Source organism: Alternaria rosae, assembly GCF_020736505.1.
Source record: "Alternaria rosae strain MPI-PUGE-AT-0040 chromosome Unknown BKA58scaffold_4, whole genome shotgun sequence".
Lineage (NCBI taxonomy): Eukaryota > Fungi > Ascomycota > Dothideomycetes > Pleosporales > Pleosporaceae > Alternaria > Alternaria rosae.
This window is the reverse complement of record NW_025763573.1, coordinates 2926943-2941744: the sequence shown is the minus strand read 5'-3', so window position 1 is coordinate 2941744 and position 14802 is coordinate 2926943. Positions and strand designations below refer to the sequence as shown.

The 14802-nt window shown below is 51.4% G+C and overlaps 5 protein-coding genes across 5 annotated transcripts; 2 read left to right on the top strand and 3 right to left on the bottom strand.

Moving 5' to 3' along the window:
• Window positions 1–236: 236 nt before the first annotated feature.
• Window positions 237–1519, bottom strand: BKA58DRAFT_163808 (phosphatidylethanolamine-binding protein). Its single transcript, XM_046165030.1, has 2 exons — window positions 1079–1519; window positions 237–992 (listed from the first exon to the last, which is right to left on the bottom strand). Exons 1-2 carry the CDS (start codon window positions 1233–1235, stop codon window positions 397–399), a joined length of 753 nt encoding a protein of 250 aa, XP_046026845.1. The 5' UTR covers window positions 1236–1519; the 3' UTR covers window positions 237–396.
• A 422-nt stretch (window positions 1520–1941) lies between these two features.
• Window positions 1942–6911, bottom strand: BKA58DRAFT_411078 (Adenylosuccinate synthetase-domain-containing protein; the record flags this gene model as incomplete). Its single annotated transcript, XM_046172271.1, has 11 exons — window positions 1942–2392; window positions 2442–2692; window positions 2745–2929; window positions 2982–3433; window positions 5093–5296; window positions 5350–5711; window positions 5763–6087; window positions 6139–6255; window positions 6307–6585; window positions 6635–6776; window positions 6827–6911. The coding sequence occupies 11 exons, from the start codon at window positions 6909–6911 to the stop codon at window positions 1942–1944; spliced, it is 2853 nt and encodes a 950-aa protein (XP_046026844.1).
• A 1166-nt stretch (window positions 6912–8077) lies between these two features.
• BKA58DRAFT_163803 (uncharacterized protein) lies at window positions 8078–8995 on the top strand. The gene has a single exon (XM_046165029.1). The coding sequence runs from the start codon at window positions 8400–8402 to the stop codon at window positions 8961–8963; it is 564 nt and encodes a 187-aa protein (XP_046026843.1). The 5' UTR covers window positions 8078–8399; the 3' UTR covers window positions 8964–8995.
• A 2350-nt stretch (window positions 8996–11345) lies between these two features.
• On the top strand, window positions 11346–12380 carry BKA58DRAFT_314113 (nicotinate-nucleotide pyrophosphorylase; the record flags this gene model as incomplete). Its single annotated transcript, XM_046167457.1, has 3 exons — window positions 11346–11516; window positions 11560–11615; window positions 11669–12380. The coding sequence occupies 3 exons, from the start codon at window positions 11346–11348 to the stop codon at window positions 12378–12380; spliced, it is 939 nt and encodes a 312-aa protein (XP_046026842.1).
• A 1475-nt stretch (window positions 12381–13855) lies between these two features.
• Window positions 13856–14499, bottom strand: BKA58DRAFT_383768 (uncharacterized protein). Its single transcript, XM_046170208.1, has 2 exons — window positions 14193–14499; window positions 13856–14127 (listed from the first exon to the last, which is right to left on the bottom strand). The coding sequence occupies exons 1-2, from the start codon at window positions 14253–14255 to the stop codon at window positions 13909–13911; spliced, it is 282 nt and encodes a 93-aa protein (XP_046026841.1). The 5' UTR covers window positions 14256–14499; the 3' UTR covers window positions 13856–13908.
• Window positions 14500–14802: the final 303 nt, after the last annotated feature.

The window sequence follows — 14802 nt, the reverse complement described above, 5'->3', positions numbered from 1 at the left end:
TGCGCAGAAGCAGTCAGCAGACTCGCGCTTTGACGTAGCGCAGGGAAACAATACGTCAGCCTCGCAACTTCTGTGAGTATGCGATGGTAGAAGCTCAGCTCGTGTTTGCTGTGTCGTGTGCGCACTCTCGTTTTGCCATCTGAATTTTATAGAATCAACGGGTCGAGTTTGAATGAACACAGACAATAGCCTTGGGAGGGCTCCCACTCTCTGGTTGTAGGTCAGTCTGATCTATCCAGTTTTCTCCCATGCGCTTCTTGTACTCTGGTGTGCGAATGCAATCCATATGTATTCATCTATCGTTACCTCGTATTATCTTCACGTATCAACCACCTCTTGTTATCGTTTTCTCAACGTGCTCTGATTTTGTCCCTCTCCTAATCCTAAACGTTTTCTCTACAAAGCAATGGCAAACCCCACAGCCATAGCCGCAGTACTAACCGCCGTCCAGAATGTCCTACCTCCAATCATGGCGCCACTGGCATCACCCGAAGAAGGGCCGCTCGAGCCTTCACCGTCTCCCGTGGGGCTTGGCCTTGGGGGCGGGAAGCTTGTGTTGGTCGCTACGCCAGTAAGGTTCTGCACGGTGATCCAGGTCGCCGCAAGGGCATTTGTCAGGTTCGCGTCTGCCGCAAACTGGCTGACGTTGAAGCCTACTCTGTTATCCGCCAAGTCCGCGTACATGGAGGGTATGCTGAAGTTGCGCGGTTGTGCCATGAGGATGAATGTGTAGCTGTGGGGGATGTCGCCCACTGGAGGTGAGGGCTGGAGGTACGGGACAGGGTTGTCCGACGGGATCTCGAGCGGTGAGCCGGTTGTGTTGGCGGAGATGGGAACTGAGCGTGTGACGTTTGTGGCGATCCAGTGGACTAGTTGGACGCGTGAGTTGTTACGGGGCACGTCGAGGTCAACCATGAGAAGGACGCATTGGCCGGGGCCTCGCTCGTCGGCGAACCATACTGGCGATGAGACGGTTGGGCGTTCTGCGGTTTCTGGTGGAGATGAATGTTAGTTGGTGTTGTCGTGGTTTAGTTGCACTCTGCCCAGCTGCGCCGCGACGAGAGCGGATGGAACGTACCGGGACGAGAGATGCGCTCTCCACCGGGCGACACGGTATTGTTGCCGTACGTCACGGTCAGGTTCTGAGTGACGTCGATGGGAAAGCCAGGCGCGGATCCCGCCGTCGCAACACCCGCAAGTAGCGCAGTCGCGCTGAGAATGGTCTTGGTGAACATGTTTGGTGTCTTGGCTGGTGTTGTAGTAGGCCTTGTTGTGGATGGGTCGCGCTGTTGCGATGCAGTTGTTGCGTGAGGGACCGAAAAGCAACGGGCGCAAGCAGCTTCTTTAGTATTCTGTCGTGGACCTGCGTCGGCTGCGGGAGCTTAGGACTTGATGCGCAGCTAGAGGCCTAATTCCGTGTAGCCGGAGTGAAAGCAGAGGTTCATGACGTTTACCAAGACTCGGTCCCTTGCTCGGGGGTTTCGCACGGCCAGCGGGCGGCATCCCGGCACAGCTCAAGAGAAGGAAGGCTGGGGCTGGCCGCCTGAGGGGCCTTGTTCATGCCGCTCCAAGTACCGCGCTGGTCGCCTCGTCCTCAAGATATCGTCAGTCGGAATTACCATGTTGTCTGCGAATGTATGTAAGCATGCGTCTTTATTTTGGTTGCGACACATGCTCGCCTACTGGTCGTTGGGGGCCGCAGACGGGAGCCGGCACAACCTCAAGCTGTTTAGGCCGCCCTCATTGCGCGCACAATTGATGCAATTAAGCCGCGCATGAATCAAGTATGGCTGGGATTTGTCTATGCTCTATGGTTTTAAGGCCTTGTGTCCTTACATGTGGACTTATCGGCGGCAGTCCCATCACCTCTCGCTCGGGATGCAGACGTTATGTCCGCACAAGCGCAATGGTATCAGAAGCTGCGCCTCTTCACCAATCCTATTACAAGGTGATCATGTGGTCGCGCGCAGGACCAACACCAATCCATTTGACCTTAACTCCGACGAACTTCTCGATGTACTCAATGTAACTCCTCGCCTGGCTGGGCAGGTCGTAGTAGCTTGTCACGCCAGTCGTCGGCTTCTTCCAACCTGGCAGCGTGTCGTACTGTACTTCGACTTGGGCAAGTATCTCGGGGTTCGCGGGGAAGCCTTCGAGCACTTCGCCCTTGTACGAGTAGGATGTCGCAACCTTGAGCTCGTCAAAGTCGTCCAGAACGTCGAGTTTGGTGAGGTTGATGGCAGTGTAGTCGTTGCACGCGTGCGAGTGCTTGACAACGACCAGGTCGAGCCAGCCGCAGCGGCGCTTGCGACCGGTTGTTACGCCGACTTCGTGGCCTACAGACTGGAGCTTCTCGCCCACCTCATTGAGCTGCTCGGTAGGGAAGGGTCCGCTACTACATGTTAGCCTCTAATCCTGTCTTTCGGTGCGATGCAACTCACGATCCGACACGGGTAGTGTAGGCCTTGACCACGCCAATGACCTCCTTCAGTGACCGCCATCCCAAGTTGAGACCTGTGATGACACCTCCAAGACCAGTGTTTGATGACGTGACGAAGGGGTATGTGCCGTAGTCGATATCCAGCATCAGCGCGTTCGCACCCTCGACGAGGATTTTGGCGTTCTTTTCCTTTGCCGATGCGAGGAGCGGGATCTGGTCGACGACATAGGGAGCGAGCTTTTCGCGCAGAGTCTTTGAAGTTGTTAATCTTTGTACCTTATATCCCGAACCCGTTGTAACTTACCTTGTACTTTGTAATTTCCTCCTCCACGTCGTACTTGAGCAGATCGCCATATCGCTTCTGGAACGAATTGGCTAACCTCCGGAGCTTCGTCTCGAAGATCTGCTCGTCGAAGAGGTCGCACATGCGGAGACCGCTCCTGGTCATCTTGGTGCTGTAGGTTGGGCCGATACCCTTCTTGGTCGTGCCTGCATCCCGCCATCAGCACGTCAGTCCACAGCAGGCGCGTGTGCTCCTCACCAATCATGCCACCACCCAATTCCACCTCCTCCAGACCATCCACCATCTGGTGCACATCAAACACGACATGGGCGCGGTCCGAGATGAATATTCTTCCGTCCGTCTTCAATCCGTGTTTCTCCAGCGCTTCCAGCTCCTTGAAGAAACTGGGTACGTGAACGACGCAGCCACTTCCGATGACATTGATGCAGCCAGGGTTCACGAGACCGCTCGGGAGGATATGGAAATCGTACGTGACACCGTTCGCGACAATCGTGTGTCCGGCGTTGTTGCCGCCCTGGGCGCGGGCGCAGATTTGCGACTCATGGGCCAGGATATCGGCCAATTTTCCTTTTCCTTCATCTCCCCACTGTGCACCGAGCACCACAGTAGTCGACATCGTGAAGGCGAGAGACAAGAAGGAAAGAGTGGACGGGGCGGCAGGTGGGTTTTCAATTCCGCGTTGACTCGATCTAACAATTTCGTGCCCCACCCATCACCCCGCGATGCCGCAATTTTCCGCACGAGCCACCAGTGACGCATGTGAACGAGCCGCAATCCATGGATCCCTTATGTTTGGGTCTTTACGGGCTGATCTGCAATCATCGCAATCACAGCTCCTACAATGGTGAACGGCTACGTTGTGATCGTAGTGAACACATTATCAAATTAAAAAAATCCATTCTAGTATCTACAAACACTTCCACTGGAAGTATAGTCACATCCACTCGTGTCCTCCTAACCGCGCCAAATACCCGGACCTGGCGGCTGATATGTCTCTGGTGCCACTGTATACTTGTTCAGGTCGACAAGAATTCCCGGGTCATTACTTCTGCAGCCCGCGTTAGTATGTCTCTGATACTCATCAGTTTTACTTACTTGTAAGCACCCGGAAACGCAACTAGCGGGCTCGGCAGCCCGGTTCCTCCCCCTGTTATCTTGACCTGCGAGCAAGCCAGATAGAACTGCGCTTTGTTCGCTTGCATAGCCATATGCAGTGCGATGTGCTCAACGCGGAGCAAGTAGTCGCCCGGAGGCGTGGCAGCAGGAACCGTTGTGTTAGGTGTAACATATTCATCTGTGGAACACCATAAGTCAATGTCGGATAGTATAAGAGATCAACCCACTTTGCCCTGGCCAGCTCATCTGCTTCTGCGCGTTTACGCTCGGCATCGTGGTACTGATCTTGAACCACACTGCGCCACTCCCATCCCAGCTCTTCACATCCTTGCCATCAGGAACTTTCGCAAGGTAGTATTGCGTCGGTCCCGGGTGATTGACTTGCTGCGTGGATATGTAGTGGATAGTTGATCCGGCCGGTACGCTTGCGACGTTTGGTGCGGCTTTGGAGGTGTAGCAGCGAATGTCCGCGACCGTGGGGTTCTGGCCAAAGTAAGAGTCATAGACACATCATGAGCCAGTAGTAATTCGAATACTATCTTACCTCAATGCCTTGCTTGGTGTTCGCATTCTTGGTCTCGCGGGTCGAGGCCCAGTCTTTGTCTTCTGGCTTGCCATCAATGACAAGACGTGGAAAGGTGTCTATTCGTATGAGACTCATATCACTGGAAATCATTTGATGCTAACTCACAATGTGCCTTGACCACCGTGGCGGCTACCAGAAGTGTGATCAGTATCTGCATGATGAGGAATCAGATCTCTGCATCTGAGAAACACTCAGCTTTCGCTTTGACATCTTATGTATTCATGACCGCAGTTCCAGAACGGACATGTGAGCTGAGTTGGGAACTATCGGTAAAGTAGCTTGGCGGTTTGGCATACACCGAAGTAGTCTACTGCAGACCATATACACATCGCAATATACTCTTGTCGACAGAGGAACCAATGGACTTCAACCTTCTTATGAATCATGTGCTACCGTCCAGCATCTGCCGAAACAAAGTAGGCTAATAATCAGACCGCATATTGTCAATAGCTCCAAGATCAATCGCAGAGTTCACCATCACAACAAGTAGATGAAGAGTTCGGATGCCCATGCATTACGGGGCACGTTGCAAGGGAAAAGTTGAATTCCCAAATGCCCTACGCTAACATCGAGCAAAGTAAAAACGAACGAAGTGTTGAGGTCGTATCGAATCGTGAACATACACGCCTAGTGCATGTAGCGGAACTCGGGGTGTCTGTATCCGAGATCCTTGATCTGAGCAGCGGTCTTGCCGACCAAGCGGTGGTCTCGCTTGCCCATATCACGCTGCTTGTTTTCCCACTTGCAGTAGCAGATACCGAATATAGCGAGAACACAGACGCAACACTGACCAACCAAGTTGATGGTGTGGCCGATTGGGTATCGTGGCGCGTCAGCACTTGTATAGGTCCTGTGATGTATTAGCCTAGGATCTGATTCAATCCCTCACATAATTTGACGTACCAAGTCGCGAGAATACCTCCAGCGGTACCCAGTGTGACAACGTAAGCAGTCGAGACGGAGCGGACAGCAGGACCTGCTGCGTTATTCGCCGCCCACGCAAGGAAACCAGGACCACCCGGGAATGCACCGATGGTGATTAAGAAGATACCGCCGTATCGGACGTTGGGTTCCGTCGCCCATCTCATGATGGAGAAGCCCGCAATAGCCGGGAGCGTAAAGACAGCGAGGTAAACACCACGCCGGTTCGTCTTGTCCGATGCAAAAGCTACTGCGATAGCGATCAAGCAAGCACATACATAGGGAGGTACTGAGTAAAGTTGTGCCTTGGTGGCCGTCCATCCGAGATCCCTGAGGATAGTGGGCTAGTAATGTATATTAGTAAACCATAGGTTATGGAAAGAATATTGGCTTACCATGAATAGGGAGATACCCTGTACAGTGATGTTGATGAAGAAGAAACCAAAGGCACAGAAGTAGTTTGTGATGTTCATCACGGCCCGCTTGACGTGGTGTACTTCAGTCTTTTCGTTCTCATCGGCTCCTCCTTTCAGCACAAGTCTTTGTGTGGCAATCATCCGTTCGCGCTCGTTCAAGAACCAGCATTCTTCTGGGCTACGAGGCATAAGGAAGGGAGCAGCAAGGCCGACAATGACGGTAAAAAGTCCCTCGAAGAAGAAAATGTTACGCCAGGTATGGATGATCATAGTCGAAGCTCCCCATGGTGGGATACGAGCGAGACTGTAATGAAGTTAGTCTTTAATGTGATCTCGAGAATGTGACAGGACTTACGCAGTAGCGAGCAGTCCACCAAAGGCTCCAGCCATTGAGGCTGCGGATACGTAGATACCGATGCGGAACAAAAGTTCGTTGCGCTTGTAGAAACATGTGATGAAGAACGCCAATCCACTGCAGACCAATGGTTAGCATGCGCTGTGGGAAACGATAGAAGGTACTTACGGCATCACACCACCTTCAAACACACCCAAGAAGGCCCTTGCGACCAACAGCCCTGCGAAGCTGTTCACGAAGGCGCTGCATAGTGAGACGAAACCAAATCCACAGACGAGAAGTGGCAAGTAGTACTTCGGGCCAAGTTTCTTGAGAAGGATGTTGCTCGGTACTTCGACGAACATGTAGACAATGTAGAAGATCGAAGTTACCCAATTAAACCGGACACCTGTGTTGAGACCCAGATCCTCACCCATACCCTGAATGCGCGCGTTTCCAACATTTACACTTTTAGTGGGTTAGCGAATAGTTTCGCGCATGCTGAGCTGATACGTACCGATCGAGGAAACATAGCAGGTACAGAAAGGTCGTGAGCGGAACAATTACTCGGTCAAGTTTGCGTCGAACCTTCTTCTCTTCCTCAGCTGTCCAGGTGAACTCGCCGTCTGTAGATCGGTCACTTCCATTGGCCTCTTCGACTACCAAAATCGTTAGTACACGTTCGCGACAAAGCCAGTAATCAACGTACAAAGAACGTTGTCTCCCTTCTCCAGCTCAGCAGGGGTGGGGCGGTTTAAGCGTGTACCCATCGATGCCAGTCCTATTTGTGCCATCTTGTCCAAGTAGGATGCCGAATTCGAGATTCAAAGGATGCGAGTCGAAATCTCTTCGTCTTGTCGTGGCCCCACACGTTCCGAAAGTCTGGGGAAAGGAATCTGGGGAAGAGCACAGCCCATATAAGAACGTACAATACGTTCCGGTATCCGAACCAGCTTACTCGTCGCACGTCTGTGTCTTGGGTCGCAAGTCGAAAGCCAGGAAGAGGGAATCGGCAGTTACTTCGCAGCCTTCAGAGGATGGCAATACGGCACCATGTTTAGCTTGATGTCCGCTCCGCCGCGCGCTCTTATCCCGTTCCAGCTGGCGGCTTGATTGAACAGGGAGCGAAGTCGGTGCGGAAATTTTACCGAGTCGATACAGAACCCTACATAACGCCGCATATTTATCAACGGCCTCCTCTTTGGTTGGCGTGTTGCGGGGCCGTTCTCTTGGCTGACATGGGTTGACTCGTGGAGCGCGCGAGGGCGACGGGCGGATGCTTTCATTGTGGTCATTTTGAAACGCCACGCTTGGCGAAGCGGGACGAGAACTTTGGTGTTGCTAGCAGCTCACGACGCGTTTCGGCAGTTCTGTGCATCCTTTCAGTGTTTCCTGATGATGTTAACAAACTGTAGTCATGGAGTTCTTCTCCTCATGAATTGAACTGGGGTATGGCGGATTGCGGTCAGATTACGGGCGTACTGTGTGACAGAACATTTATCCACCGTAGATAAGTTTTGCTGCCGCACCAACAATGTAGGTGAGTGACTGCTGCATATCAGCGCGGCAGGATTGCATGCGGTCTACAGTATTCCAGACAAATTGGTATCCTTGTCGCCGACGTCTAAGGTGATGCGACTGGCAGCCTTTTTCCACAGGCCATAGTGTACCTCTGCTGCTCATGCAAACAATAACATCCCCGCAATTTACCCGGAATCCTTCGTGGCTCGTGTGTCGTCCGGTGGATTTTCCTGATTTCTTTGTTCCTTTGCGAGCAACACAACGCAGGAAATCCACCGACGCGTACTCACAAGTAGAACCCCTAGAGCTTCTCAGCCAGTACAGGGTCCATCAAAGTGGGCCAGTCTCGTATCTGGACTGTTCCGGCTCGGTCTAGTCGTGTAGTAGCTGCGAATTATGGCTTGCATCAACGCAGAATGCAAAGCTTTCCGAACTCGAAAGACGGGACTCGGTGGCCGAAGATGGCTGTGAGTGCAGCGAAGCAGGATGCGCGCCGGCGTCGGGAAACAGAACGCTCTTGCCAAGCTGTCGCGCCACGTGGCTGAAATACTGATCTTCACAACACTACGAGCTCCATAGATACATACCGACTTACAGAAGATCAAACAATTTCAACTGGACAAGGATTCGCAATTGCAGTATTCAAAACGCCGATCATATCCAGAGCCTCGTCCTCAGAGCCTCAACTTCCTGAAGCGCTGTATCAACGACCCACGACTCCACTAATCATCGCGTCAAGGGCCACTTCCCCTCACGAATCCATGAACCTCCACAGTCGCACTCGGGGAACGGGTGTCCTTTCTCGGCAACGCTACCTCTGGCGTCTCGCCTTCGTCTCCACCAACTCCTTCATCACTTCTCTAATCTCATTAGGTCTTACCGGCGCGTCATCCAGATCCACCTTCGAAGCTGATGATACTATAGTTGCGTGGGCTTTGGCGGCTTGGGTGGCTTCCCCGGCTTTCCTTTCGGTAGCTGATGGAACACGGCAGTCGTGTCAAAGGCGGGTTTGTTCCCGCGATCATCCTCGGTTTCGGCTATTCGATCATGTGACCATCCTTGATCATCGCCTTCAGCAACTTATATCCCAGAAAGATCAGCTTCGTGATAATCGATTGCAGGTCGAGAGTTCTGCTCACTGTTCTCAGAGAGAGCTGTTTGCAACCCTTCTCGAAGCTTCAAAATTGCGATTTCCAATGCTATATTCTGGTCGTCCATCTGTCGGACGAACTCAGCTTGCTCTACCGCCAAGACGTCAGGCTGAGCATCGATTTCGTCAATATGGCGCTGTCCATCTGACAGTAGCTCTTCCAGAGTTGCTTTGATCTCATCTTCAACCAGATCCAGGCTATCTGCAAGCTGATCTCTCTCTTCTTCCAGCGCGTCCATCTATTCTCTCAACTCATGCACTGTGTCTGTCTCAGCAGCGTGAGCTCTAGTTAATCGCGAGAAGGCTTCATCGCGATTAGCTTCTTCTTGCTCTAGATATTCCCCGCAGTTCTCGTCCCTGTCGTTCTCGAGCTTTCTCCAAACACATTGGTGATTGGCAACTTCTGCGGTTTTGGCAGCGGCACAGGACCATGTCGTTAGATCTTGATGCCCGCAAGTGAATGTTGTTTCGAGATCGACGTGAACACAGAGGTTTGCTGTTGCTACTTTTGAGTCCTGTTCGCGCTCACCTTTCCGTTGCTGGAGCATCTTAGCACACGCGTTCCTAGCATCTCGAGCTTTCTGTTGCTCTTCGTCACGTTCGCGGCGGAGGCGATGCATGAGCTCCGCTACACAGGGTCTGCATCCATACTGCCTTGTTCTATTATGTTCTGCAGTCTTCTTGCATCTCTTCTCCCCACAGGAGAGGTTGCTCTTGCTCTCATGGCCACAGTCGTACGTGGTTACGAGATTGGTACACATGACCGACGATATGATTTTGGGTAGTGGTGTCCAGCGATCTCAGTTTGCGATTAAGATATGGGTAGTAGACATGAAGTTTTGTATAGATTTTGAGCATGTACGCTACAATCTTGGAATGATCAACGACGTGTCACTCAGAGAGTCTTCAACGGCTTCAACCTTGCCAAGTGAAGCCTCGTCGTCATATTAGGCAGAACGTGTCACATTGGTAAATGATTCACAAAGGAAACCAATTGCAAAACTATTGCATTTTACATACGATTATTTCCCACAAACGCCGTCCACTGCCTGAATTCTGTCATCACCAAGCCCCCAACTTACTTGTCTGCCTCCCTCTACCACGCGAGCCTAGCATGTGCACAACATACCGCGTTTACTTCTACTGCGGACACCTGAAGTCCACGACCGCTTATGAGTACTCCGGCATCGGGTGCACAGTTAACGAAGCAAAGAGCATCACAATCGACGAAAAGTGCGAGCGCTGCATCCAACGAACAACTCGAAAGAGCGTACGACTCGGCGATATCATGAACGGTGCGGAAGTACCATCAATAGTAAAAGGCGAGGAGAATGGTGCCCATAATGGCGACAGCGAGCGATGATAGGAGGTTCAGAAGACTGAGAGTTCTCAATATTTAACTTCACTATCATCCAACTGTCATGAACAACACAAAGAGCAAAGAAACCCATAATTCGGGTTCTGGATTGGAACCAAACTAGTATACGCATACGATGACGCCATCTTCTATGCGATGGTCTACACTCACAGGTTCATTATGAAAGCCGCAATATCGCTGAAATACAACGTACTGAAATCTCGCAGTGCGTCCAATGCATGCCAACGTGATGACCTGGCGAAGTGCTTTTACGGTCATGAGGGTAGCCTATTGTCCAGCTTGTAGTCTCATGTACATAAGACCAGCGTACAATTCTCCTTGGTCTCTTCAGCTCATTCCAAGCATCACAACACCCCGTATGGCAGACATCACTGTACCTGTCAGTCAAGACTACGTCGCCTACCGCTCCCTTGCAAGATACTTGGAGAACCCCAATACCAGGCTGTGGGAAGGGTATCTAGCCCCATCGCCTTATAGATTGCATGTGGCATCACTCGTGCTCGGCCAAGGCTCCATAGACAGCATCCCTCTTCTGGTATTAGCCTTGTCGACGCTGGCCATAGGGCTTCCGCACTGATGCCCCTTGTAACCATAGATGCTGCGATCGACGGTCTCGACTTATGGCTGTTCGTTGTTCGAAGGGCTCGATGAGATCGCTGCTGCTAACTGGCGATGGGCTGTCGGCACACGAGGCCTGGACTAGAGATCGGTCTCTGCGCGAGGTGCTGGAGCGACTTCCGTATTCGGGGGATGTGCGACGAGGGCGCTGTGCGTGACATAGTCTTCGACGAAGTGTTGTGAATGGTGTCGATGCGAGGAGAACGGGACGGAGAAGAAGCTGTTAGACGCGTTCAGAACAGCGGACCCAAAGGCGCGATTGAATGAATATGGTCGGGGGAGCATGTGAGCAATGAGCATGTCTGCTCTATGCCCTCAGACATGTCGTAGACTACATCAGTATAGAAGACGACCTCCGGGTTGTGTAGGAAGCATCGCAAGCTTCCAAGGTTGGTTTCCCAGCCGCGTTCCGATGCGCGGGTGTTGCCGGCTATAATCGATAAGTTCCGACGGAGATTCCGATCAACTCACCACGCCACCTCCACAACCGCTTGACTTCGAGACTTCACACCCCAGATCACATTCCACCCAAATCACGACGCGTCTTACTTGATAATCAACATGGCCAAAGTCGAAGGTGCCCCTGCTCATGGCGCTGTAGCCCACCTCCTACCACAAACATACAAGCGATTAGTCTCGGAATGGCTGGAAGAGGATACACCAAGTTTCGATTATGGTGGTTTCGTAGTGGGCGAGGAGCTTTCGGAAGCGAAGCTACTCGGAAAGAGTGAAGTGAGTGTTGTCTAATACTGTAAGTACCGACTGACATTGACAGGGCATAGTAGCAGGCGTCCCGTTCTTCGATGAAGTGTTCCGACAACTAGGTTGCACGTGCGTTCATCTCAGCGGATTACATTACCAAGCTCAATATTGACAATTACTAGCGTAGAGTGGCACGTAAAAGAAGGTGCTTCATTCCAACCCATAACCCACTGCGCTACTGTGCGCGGCCCAGTCCGCCACCTCCTTCTCGGCGAGCGCGTGGCTCTCAACACCCTCGCCCGCTGCTCCGGCATCGCCACCAAGTCAAATCGCCTACTTACTCTTTTACGAGGAGCTGGCTACCCAAACATTCTTGCTGGCACCAGAAAGACTACACCAGGTTTCCGACTTGTAGAGAAGTACGGCATGCTGGTGGGGGGCGTGGACGCGCATCGAGTTGATCTTAGTGCAATGACGATGCTAAAAGACAACCACATCGTTGCCGCAGGAAGCATCACCAATGCTGTCAGAGCAGCTAAAGCAGCTGGCGGCTTTGCAATCAAAGTCGAAGTTGAATGTCAATCGTTCGATGAAGCAGACGAGGCGATTGCCGCTGGCGCTGACATCGTCATGTTAGACAACTTCACCCCCGAAGGTGTCCAAGTTGCTGCCAAAGACCTGAAGGATAAGTGGGGACGGGGTACTGGAGACAGGAAGCAGTTCCTCGTTGAAGTGAGCGGTGGGCTTACAGAGTACAACGTTGAGAAGTACGTCTGCGGCGATATTGACATCGTCAGCACGAGTAGCATACATCAAGGAGTACCACACGTGGACTTCAGTCTGAAGATAGTACCCAAAAGTAAAAAGGATGGTGGGGAAAGTGTAGCAATATGATCTGATGGTGGGCGAACGGGGCTTGTGGGTATCTCTTGTGTATCGCCAGACATAGCTAACTAATTCAGTATAGTTAGTTACGATATTTGTCACCTCTCAGTGGCATAACTTTCGCTATCATACCGATCCCCAAAATTGTCAAGCCATCCGTTTCATGACCTCAGACACTTAATCTTCTAGCAAGCATGACAAGGGGCTCAAGCACCCGCTATCCGTGCTGATCTACGACACTGCAATATCACCACTCAAAGCGCTCTTGCAGTCCCTGTCTTCCAACAAATCGACCCAGAACGCCAACATCGACTGCAATACGTGGCCCTTTAATCCTTCTGCTCGAGCGTAGTCTAGCCGCTTTGCATCGCATCCGTCGTCTGCGTCAAACCCTTCCAACTAATCTTCCTCATGGCTCTCGCATGTAAGTCCTTTGATCTTGGGCAGCCGGCTGGCCTGATCACTGGTAATAGGGTCCAGGTCCGCTTCCCTGCATTCCAAGGTTGTACGGCCGTCGTCTCGGTCATGTCTGCTAAAACAACTCGCGCGTCCGCCAAATCTAAGCGATGGTCTCCACATACGCCTCGCTGTACCTTTCAATGCTTTCATCTGTCTGCTGTGCGTTGGAAAGCTTCTGCTCGATCGTGCCGGGCTGATGTACACTATGAGAAGGCCGACCACACTGGCTGCCAATGCCCTTTGCGCTCAAATATTCAACAAGCCAAGGTCATACGTTATGATTAATCAAATTCCTGGTTTTATCCAGCAGTGGGTATGCAAAGCCAAGTAAAAGATCGTTACTCTCTTGGGTTGCGTTGGCAAGCACTGGTGACAAGTATAAAGTTACGCTCGACGCGGTCTTCAACTACACCCCATAACAGTGGGTCTGGTTGTGGACCTGACAAGGCCGTGCCCAATGAACGCCTTCCGCTTTCGAAGAAGAGTTCAAGCATCAAAGCTCCCGGCCCTAAGCGCACTACCTTTGCTTCCCTCACCTTCCGTGTGCGCTGTAGCCCAGGAACGAAGGAACGACATCCTCTCGCCTCAAGCTCGTGTTGTAAATTATTTTGCTTGTACTGCATGGAGCCAAACCGCTTTATTTTACCGCCATGTAGAGCTTCGAATCCTACATCGGGTACACCGAGTAACAGAGCGCGCATGTGTACCATCTCCCGTATGTCTAGGTGTGGGAAAGACAGGTATAAAAGGGTGAGCTGCAGGCATCCTCTTCGCATCATCAATCTCTAGTCCACAAACTTCAGTTTCATCAAACCCTATAACATCATTGCTCTCCTCGCTTGTTCAATATGTAACACCTCAACACCATCCTCGCCCTCGCTGCTGCAGTATCAGCTGTCGATATCAAGTCGCACGGCGAGTCACACTGCAGAGGTACTAAGAGGGTATATGTGAACGCCAAAACCAACCAGTGCTATGCCGGTGGCAGTATATCCTACGCTTGGTCGTTCAACGCTATTTCCACAGACTGGAACCTGCAGGCTCGGTCTCACAAAGATGGAAAGTGCAAAACGCTGGTTCACGCCTGGAGTTCGAATGGCACACGCACGGTCTGCCATTGCGCAGCCGTAAACAACTTTTTGTACACAGGTGCTGGATACAGCTTTGCCAGCAAGATGAGTCCGGAAGACACTGTTTTCAACAGCGAAGACTGCATCTGGAAGCCAGACCTTATGACTCTGGGAGACGGTATAACATACAAGCTTACAGATGTTGAGGACGAAACCGCGAAGATCATGTAAGAATAACCCCAGACATCTGAAAAGGCCATGGATATGATATACTAATTGCATCTTCTCATAGACTCGCATATAGTGACAATACCACGATTGCCGAAAACATGCCAAGCCTGTTCGACGAGTACATTACACAGGAGCATCGCTGAGTGTACCGTCAAGATTGGTTGTTGGTGATCCCTAGGGCGATGCCTTAGTTGAAAGCATTCCATCAATCTCCTTCAACGTTACTGCAACCACACGGAGCAGATGCCTTCACGACTTTTAAAGCTTACATCACGCCTATCCAATCAGAACCCTTGGAACAAGAAAATGAGCAAATGAGAAAATCCGACAAATTTTGGGCGATCGATCCGGGAGTGACATATCTCGCTACATATTATCGAGATATCACACACAACTTGAACTAAATCGATAGCCGGGCTACTCCATATCCACTGCTTCTTTTGCCTCCATCTCTTATCTTTAGTGACACTTGAAGAATGATTATGGTCTTGCTAATCATCTTTTCTGCATTTGAGTGATGTCGATAAGTGAAGATGGTAAGCCCAACCAAAGACAATTCTCTTGCCTTACCCTATGGAATGCTCTCTCAACACCACGTCAACCGTCATTTTCGTAGCACTTTCAATTTCACAACACGATGCTATTGTTCGCTTACAGCTATAATAAAGAAG

Coding starts and splice junctions, on each gene's coding strand:
- BKA58DRAFT_163808 (XM_046165030.1), bottom strand. CDS start 1,235: ATGTTCACCAAGACCATTCTCAGCGCGACTGCGCTACTTGCGGGTGTT. Junction 993..1,078: donor AGAGCGCATCTCTCGTCCCG/GTACGTTCCATC, acceptor CATCTCCACCAG/AAACCGCAGAACGCCCAACC.
- BKA58DRAFT_163803 (XM_046165029.1), top strand. CDS start 8,400: ATGAACCTCCACAGTCGCACTCGGGGAACGGGTGTCCTTTCTCGGCAA.
- BKA58DRAFT_383768 (XM_046170208.1), bottom strand. CDS start 14,255: ATGTACTCGTCGAACAGGCTTGGCATGTTTTCGGCAATCGTGGTATTG. Junction 14,128..14,192: donor TATTGTCACTATATGCGAGT/CTATGAGAAGAT, acceptor GGTTATTCTTAC/ATGATCTTCGCGGTTTCGTC.